At 44.8% G+C, this 8,973-nt stretch overlaps 1 protein-coding gene across 1 annotated transcript; it reads right to left on the bottom strand.

The window, feature by feature from the left end:
* Positions 1-4,204: 4,204 nt before the first annotated feature.
* On the bottom strand, positions 4,205-5,365 carry LOC124689096. Its single transcript, XM_047222691.1, has 4 exons — positions 5,210-5,365; positions 5,064-5,117; positions 4,825-4,971; positions 4,205-4,579 (listed from the first exon to the last, which is right to left on the bottom strand). Exons 1-4 carry the CDS (start codon positions 5,363-5,365, stop codon positions 4,205-4,207), a joined length of 732 nt encoding a protein of 243 aa, XP_047078647.1.
* Between the last annotated feature and the right edge of the window lie 3,608 nt (positions 5,366-8,973).

Genomic DNA, 8,973 nt, shown 5'->3' with positions numbered 1-8,973 from the left:
GCACGCCGTGCTGCAGCACACATGCGCAAGCAGAGCCGTGGCGACGAGCGGCGTGGCGCTGGCTGCCGTCGGGGAAGTCGTACGGAGTGCTGGAGCGCCCCGCGACTCCGGAAGCTCCGGCCGCCATCGTGGCCAGCCGTACGACGCGCGCGAGGGCCACTCAGCTCGTGAGGCTCGGGAGCAGCTGGCCACCGTGCGCAGGCAGCGCAGCTCCTGCACTACGAAAACTCTCCCCGCCCCGAGCTCCGCTGCCGCCGCCACGCCCCGACGCCGCCGCCCCGACCCGAGCTCCGCTGCCGCCACCTCGCCCCAATCGACACCCGCGGGTGCACATCAGCGTTGGTGTCGTAGGCCGCCGCCGTGGGCTTGCTTCGGAACCGCTCTCCGTGTTCTCCGACGAGGGCGCGCTGTCCGCGCCACCGCAGCAGCCAGCACGCCGCCTCCCTCTCCACGCCCACGCGCTTCCGCTGCACCGCGCAGAGCCAGTCCGGCTGCCTGACCCGTGCCTTCCCCGTCGCCACCTTCCAGCTCACAACGCCGGAGCCGGCGCCGGACGAGGAGGAGGCAAAGGCTGCCGACGAGGGCGCCGTCAACCACGCCGCCCGTCGCCGCTCTGGTCGCGCGCATGCGTGCTTCTACGCGCCCTCCGGCTCGCCGCCCATCTCCGGCTGCGGCCCCGCGTAGTCCGGCTGCGGCCGTACCGCCTCTCATCCCGCGATAGGACGGCGTCGAGGACGGGGCGGCGTCGGGGACAGGGCGCCGTCGAACTGGCGTCGGGGACGGGGGCGGCGTCAGGGACAGGGCGGCGTCGGGGACAGGGCGTCGTCGAGCTGGCATCGGAGACGGGGGCGGCGCCTACGTGGCGTCGTGGACGGGGCGGCGTCGACATGGTGTCCAGGCGAGCTCGGGGAGAAGCTGGGCGCGGCGGTGATGATCTGGGGATGGGATGGGAAACGATGGGGCAGGGAAGAGGACAAGGGGGACCCACACGCGTATATACTGTCATTTTGTACCTGTATATGGAAAGCACCCATGGACCCCACGCAAAAAAATGGACCAATCAGAAGCTGATTTCGCGCAGGATCACATGCCGCCCGGTTCCATTAGTCCAGTGTTCGGTGTTCCTATTCAGTTTGTGAAAGTAAAAGGTAAACCACATGTCCATAAAGTAGTACATTTTTGTAGCTAAGGGCATATCCAACGGGCGACACAAACGGACGTTGCGCGGATGTTTTCGTCCGCGCGGATGAAAAATGCGCCTGCACCCTACTCCAGCGGGGCGACACATGTCCGGGCCGTTCGCGGAGACGCAAACGCGGCGCAAATATGCGGCACATTTGCTTCTCCGCAGACGCTGCGTGGTCGCTCTGAGCGTCCGCTCGCTTCTCCCACAGGCCCGCTTGGCAGCGACCCTGGCTCAAGTCGGTGCGAATGTAAGCACAACAACTGCCAGGGAGGACGACCGTCGGAGTGGCAACCGCGTCGATCGAAGCGCGAACCGCCGGAATGAAGCGTGAATCGCCGCGGAAGAGCAACCGCCGCCCTCTTCGGTATATGCGCCACCATTAATCCCTGCTCAATAAGACCCCTGCGTGTGCGCTAAGGATCTCCAACCGGCATGCCATTCATCTCAAGCCATGAGCAACCTATCTTTGCCATCGGACACCGATAGCAAGGGGAAGGCACCGGGATGGCGCCATTGGTGGGATAGAGTTGCCACGTCGAGCAGCTCTAGCTCCCCGCCGACGGACATCGATGAGGAGGAGGGGGAGGCCGTCGTCGATGATGGCTAGGATGAGGAGGGAACGCCATTGGACACGACGGCCGGGACGAGGAGGAGGAAAAGGAAGAGGATGAAGATGCAAGATGGACAAGGCTGGAGGCGGAGGAGGCGGTCGAGGTGGCGTCGGCGACAAAGAAGGAGGTAAGGGCGCGGGCGAGGGCGCAGGCGCAACATCCGTTCACGGACGACGACGAAGACCCCAATGACCACTCGTCGCAGGGGGACTCAAGCTCGTCGAACGCATCAACCGCCAGTACCTCTTCCTAGGAGGTGACGAGCAGGAAGCGTCTCCGTGAGGATGATGAGGCGGGGCCTTCAAAGAAGAAGTAGCTAGTTTAAAAGTTAGTTTGATCTTATTTTTCCACGGTTTGTATGTTTAATTTGTTCAAACATGTTGCACTAATTTAAAAATATCGATTCTACCTAGAAATATGAATATCTCAATGATGTCTACCATAGTAATCTATGATATCACTCTCAAGCGGCATTCTAAAGAAATATAAATCTCTTCCTCTCGCCGGACGAATGGGTCGGGCCGCTGAGGTTGCCCACCGATGGAAACGAACAATTTGAACCTAGCGACTTTCGGTGTTCACGGGCCAACGCAAATGGATGCGCTCGGACAATTTAGACGTCCGAAATGCGTCGATCCATTGAAGATGCCCTAAGTATTGTATATGTTAGATATATAAATAGTTATAGATGATATGGTCATATCTTATAGTCAATAGTTGACTCTATTATTGAACTTACTCTTAGCAGCCGCCCTCACTCCCGTGGCCATTCGCCCACCCGTCGCTAACACGAACTATCCATCATTTGCTTCGCTTTTGACCTAATCTAGCATCACCGATTTCCATTTTTTCACAGCCGCAGTTAGTTTTACATGTAGCGGCACGACGATGGGCGAGAATGTTTTTCTTTTGCTGCACCATGTGTGTCCTATTTTCCTTTTTAATTGGCGACATAACAAATAATTATCATGGCTCGATTATCCAATGGTACCGTGCTTTAAAGATGGACATCCAAAACCCAGCTACTCACTTCAATAATAAATGTAAGTGCTAAATCACTAAGACTAGCCATAATGCTAGTATTTTAGCTAGTATCATGTACATTGGTTTCACAAAAATGCTGATGTGGCAGCTAATTAAGTAGGAGATAAAAGATTAGAGTAACATAGGTGGATACCGTATCATAGCGCATATCACGAGAAAAGCTAATGCCAAACAAATCTTGTGCACACATTTGCATTAAGATTCTAAATAGCAATAAATATAGTATGCCTACGATACTTCTTCATGATACTACCCACTGTAGAGATAATATCATACACAAGTATCATATGCATGATAGTACTACATGATACTTACCATTATAGCCAATCTAAGACTACTCACAATGGGATGAGAATATCATAGGTACTATCATGCAACTTATACATGCAAAAAGCTAATGTGGCAATGCAATTAAAGATGAGAGAGATGATGGAGAGCGGCGATTTGGCTCCCGGGAGCATTTGCTCCCGGTTTTTTCAAAAAATTAAAACAAATCGAAAACTTGTCAAACAATTCCGAAAAAAATTATGCATGTACCTGACCATGGCACGCACCACCGTGTAAAATTTCGTTGCAAAATGTCATTGTATGCGCCCTGGATAAAAATGACAAATTTCTGACATGAAATGAGATCCAAAAATATGAATCTCAGATCTGGAAATTTGTCATTTTTGTCCAGGACGCATACGATGACATTTCGCAGCGACATTTCACAAGGTGGTGCGTGCCATGGTCAGCTACGTGCATGATTTTTTTCGGAATTTTTTGAAAAATTTTGAAAAATAAAATTTGCTCCCCAAAAATCCGGGAGCAAATGCTCCCGGGAGCCAAGACGAATTTCTCGAGATGATAGTAGTATCATAGGTAGATATCGTATAATAGCACGTAGTACTAGAAAATTTAATATCAAATAAATCTTATACATGTATTTAATAGCAAATAGGTAGATACCGTATAATAGCACTTAGTACTAGAAAATTTAATATCAAATAAATCTTGTACATATATTGCATTGAGATTCTACAAATCAATTAATATAAGTAGGCTATGATAATAGTACATGATATGGGAGTGATGTTTCTATACATTGTGGAGATAATAAAATATATCAGTATCATACACATGATACTTCTATACATTGTGATTAGTCTAGCACTTACTATGGATCGCGGGAGTATAAGAAATACTTGAGATGAAGTTGTTCGGTCCTCTGAATAACCGGGCAATCTTTTTCTTAATCAATTCAACATGCTAATTTTTTTTCCTTTATTTCAAATTAGATAGAACAAGAAACAACTTCTCCACATCAAGGGTCATAGTTTATAATTTATTGAACCACAAGAAGCAACAAAAACTTGTGCTATCAACCAACACAACCACTTGGTCCACCATAGTAAAACGTGTAGCCCTTATTGAAGTCCATAACTAACCCAGTTGCCCGGTAGCAGTCCCGCTTGTCAACAAAATCGATCACTCGCGTGGTATGTGGGTCCCACGCGTGACCCCCGGAGTCGTACATCTTTACATGCTTGAAATACGCCGATCTCTTTACGTCCATATCATCAGGGAAGTGACCGCTGCCCATTGGAGGACCCGATGCGGTTTTTAGGTAATTCACGAATCCGGTTAACGCTTGTATGCGTGATTTTGTTGGGCAAAACTCTCTTGGAAAATGCCCCAAGAATGATGGTTCTCCTAAATCGTGCCGGTACAACACCCATTCCCCAGAATTTGGATCCTATGAAAAAAAATAATCAACGGGTGGTGGTCAAAAACAATAATTATGGTAAATTAACAAGATATAATAATGCACTTATAAAGAAACCAGTAAAGAATGCAACAGAATATGCTTTCCCTGAAAACCTTTAGCATCTACAAGAACAAAAGGGCGCACGTATATATACTTTTATGGGACATGTATATATATGATCAAATGCGATTTCCAGAGAGATGTATTAGCATCTACAAGAACAAAAGGGGCACCTCGTTTAAGCTAATCCTGGCGTAGTGGTCAGCTTCGCCATAAATTGAGGGGGGAGCAACTGCTTGGCCAGGCACTAGCGCGGCTCCTTTTGCGGGAACAAATCCCGCACAATCTGAGTTGTAGCATCCCGCTGATTTAGTATCTTTCTGAGAAATTACACACAGAACCATTTGTTAGGTGGGTGTAAAAATAAACCTCGATGTTATGTATCATATAAAATAGCATGGCCTATGCTTACTGTTGAGTATGTAAAGAAGCGAACATCTCTATTATGGTACAAAGACGGGGAAACCTGCAAAGCAAACCATCATGTAATTGAAGTACTAGTACTAGTTTCTTAAAATTCATTTTATTTTATTAGAATAAGCGTAATCGATGTTTCACATGAAATCCAGCTTCAATTAAGCTGTAATGTCCCGCATCTTCACAGTACATCTGTATGGCTGCTCCAGACTCTTGAGAGTATTGTTGATCTGGCGAACCCCATACACTTATTTCAGCTCGAAGACCATAGTATTTCCCTAGCCCTGTGTGCCACATTGCGTACTAGTGATACAAAAACTAGTTCAAATTAGTGAACCATTCAGGAAAAACTATAAACACTAGAAACAGTACACAATTCTCTCCTAATTAGATCATGTGATCAGGTATATGCATTTGTGTTTTTTTCGCCCAATTTTCTCCTTAAGTAGGTATTGCTATTTTTCTTGATTATTAAGCACGGATCTCTGCCTCTCGAGATAATTTTTTAAATAAAACATTGTAAAGTATTGTTAAAACTGGGTGTGTCATTTGCTTTAAGTGATACCTAGAATTTAGTTTCACCAAGTATTCTTCCTTGTTCTCTTAAACCTATCGTTTCATACATAGATAAAGCCAAACTTAGGAAATATTTATTATGCAAACTTTCACAATTTTTTTTTGGATTATGCACTTGAAGATCATATGCATACACTTCTTGCTAAATTTACATTGACAGTATATTATTTTTCTGAGAATTCTAAGTGTCTTCCGAAAGTAGTTTTTCTCAAAGTTTTGTTTTGAATGTGTACATTTTAAAAATACGACAACCTTTAGAGAACTATTGGAAGTACGTAAAAGTCATTCATGCATGTAAATTCAAATTATTATTTATCAATGACTTATCTCATGGAATAGTGCAAATACATTATATGGCTATGAGAGAGAGAGAGAGAGAGAGAGAGAGAGAGAGAGAGAGAGAGAGAGAGAGAGAGAGAGAGAGAGAGATACATGAGATATAGTGTTGCCTCCACCATCTATAAATTTTCTTGGGACGAAGCCGAAAGCTTTAGGCACCGAGAGAGTAGTGTTCTGCACACGACATAATTAACTTTGGCCAGTTAGAACAATTGATTTATTTCCTCCGTTCCAAAAAGGATGTCACATATTTTTCTAAATTAAGATGTATCTACACACTAAATCGTGTTTAGATACATCCAAATTTAGAAAAATCTACGACATCCTTACCAGGATGAAGGGATCAGAGTACTATTCTTATTTCACCATCTACTTCTCTGATTTTAAATTGGGAATATATAACGAATAATTTTGTTGTGACTAAATAATCATATATAACTATACACATGCACCCAATATCTATTTTTTGGTACCATCTTCTTCATCCACGTCATCATTATCTCAACACAAAGAAGAATAGTTAGGGATTACTAAGTTTGTGATACTCCCTCCAATCCATAATACCCCGACACTTATTATGGATAAGGAGTAGTAATCATTGTTAAGTAGCCCAACATATACAAGAACGTGGTTCATGGAAGAATTGAAAATAATTTCATATGTCGAATCATACCTTCTCATTAGTCAGATTACTACCACCATCTATTGGCTCAACCAAACTGTGGTAGGAAGGTGCGAATAAAAAGCACAATAAAATTGGCAAGACAACATAACCACAACCCATCGGTACACGGAAGTGTGTTCCTTCAAGAACTTAGAATTGTATGGCTCTCTACTGGCTTGCGGTATGTTATTTCCACAAGAGAATATATAGAGTAATGCCATGTTCTTTTTTGGAAGTTCTAAACTCATATCCTTGGCGGTTCACTGGACATTTAAACATGTCCAACAAATGGATGATTTATGTCATATCCTCTATTTGATATGGATAAATATTAAGTGTTCAATCAATGTTCATTAGTATGTACTTGATCTGCATTGTCCCCATTTAAAACGATTTTGACTCCAGCTTAGATTATGTCTCCATGTTCTCAATTTTAGCAAGCCACTATTTAAAGCTTTCCAGGTATAGCTAATATAGTTAACTACATGACTTATACCCCCTCCATTCCTATGTTTAAGGCGTAATTTCTTTGGCACAACGAATTAAGATTTGTTTTGGATCATAAAAAGTTTCCAGGATCGCCCATATGCCAACTATAATTATGGAGGCATAAAGTTTATGGTCAAATTAAAAGTTTCACATCTTGTGGATATGGTGGACTATTTATTATTCATTTTTTATGGAGCATGATCTTGAGAAATCAAGAAATCTTAAATTATTCTATAGATTTCGAGAAGATATGAGATCTTAAAATTAACTTCCATAAAAATTAATTATTTTGATTCGGTGAGGCACAAGACATGCAACCCAATATGCTGATCTTTTTGGCTGTGGGATTGTCCAGATTCATATCAGTTATTTAGGCATCTCAATTCATTATTTGAAGGCTTATGATGACCCACAAGTATAGGGGGTGTATCGCAGCATCTTCGATAAGTAAGAGTGTCGAACCCAACGAGGAGCAGAAGGTGTTGACAAGCAGTTTCGATGAAGGATTCACTGTAAATGCTCACAGACAAGTATTCAGGGGGTTTTGATGTAGCAGTTGAATAAAGTAAGAGTAAGTAAAGTGCGAGAGTAACAATTGCAGCGAGTGGCCCAATCCTTTTTAGCACAAAGGACAAGCCGGTTTGTTTACTTATATTGACCAAACGTTCTCGAGGACACACGGAATTTTAGTCTAGTGCTTTCGCTACATACGGCTAATTAATCTTCATTGTTTTGATAAGTGTTGTGTGGGTGAACCTGTGCTAATGTACCGCCCTTCCTAGGACTAATACATACTTGTGATTATACCCCTTGCAAGCATCCGCAACTACAAGAAAGTAATTAAGATAAATCTAACCACAGCCTTAAACTCTTAGATCCTGCTATCCCTCCCGCATCGATATACCAACGGGGGCTCGAGTTTCGTCACTCCGGCAACCCCGCAATTGGCAAACGAGTACAAGATGCATTCCCCTAGGCCCATAAAGGTGAAGTGTCGTGTAGTCGACGTTCACACGACACAACTAGAAGAATAACACCACAACTTAAATATCATAACATTGAATATTACTCAACCATACTTCACTACTAACATTTAGACTTCACCCATGTCCTCAAGAACTAAACGAACTACTCACGAGACATCATATGGAACATGATCAGAGGTGATATGATGATGGATAGCAATCTGAACATAAACCTTGGTTCAACGGTTTCACTCAATAGCATCAATAACAAGTAGAAATCAATACCGGGAGAGTTTCCCCTATCAAACAATCAAGATCAAACCCCAAATTACTACGGCGGTGACGATGTCCAGCGGTGGAGATGGAGGTGATGATGGTGATGATGATGATGATGGCGATGGAGATGATGTCCAGCTCGATGACGGTGACGATGGCGTCGATTTCCCCCTCCCGGAGGGAATTTCCCCGGCGGATCTCAGCCCGCCGGAGAGCTGTTTTCTCTCTGGTGTTCTCCGCCCCGCAGAGGCGGCTGTAACTCTTCATGAGGTATCCTCTGGGGCTTAGGTCTTCGGGACGAAGGATTTCGCGAAGAAAAGGAGGCGAGAGGGGCTGTGGGCCCCCTCCTCACAGGGCGGCGCGGCCAGCCCTTGGGCCGCGCCGGCCTATGGGGTGGGCCCACCTCGGGTCCCCTCAACTCCCCCTTCTGGATTACTTCCTCATCTGGAAAAATAGGATTTTTGGTATAATTTCCGTCAACTGTTGATCTTCCGAAATATTGCATTCTGACGGTGCTTTTTCCAGCAGAATCCTGGCTCCGGTGCTCGATCCTCCAATAATCATGAAACATGCAAAATAGATGAAATAACATAAGT

Source organism: Lolium rigidum, chromosome 2 (assembly GCF_022539505.1).
Source record: "Lolium rigidum isolate FL_2022 chromosome 2, APGP_CSIRO_Lrig_0.1, whole genome shotgun sequence".
NCBI classification, from domain to species: Eukaryota; Viridiplantae; Streptophyta; class Magnoliopsida; order Poales; family Poaceae; genus Lolium; species Lolium rigidum.
Note: the sequence above shows the minus strand (reverse complement) of the source record. Positions and strands in the feature narration are given on the sequence as shown.

Excerpts from the sequence above, each read along its gene's own strand:
- LOC124689096 (XM_047222691.1), bottom strand. The coding sequence starts at position 5,365 with ATGTGGCACACAGGGCTAGGGAAATACTATGGTCTTCGAGCTGAAATA. Across the intron at positions 4,972-5,063 it reads GCTTCTTTACATACTCAACA|AAAGATACTAAATCAGCGGG; the intron begins GTAAGCATAGGC and ends GTAATTTCTCAG. Across the intron at positions 4,580-4,824 it reads CCAGGATTAGCTTAAACGAG|GATCCAAATTCTGGGGAATG; the intron begins GTGCCCCTTTTG and ends TTTTTTTCATAG.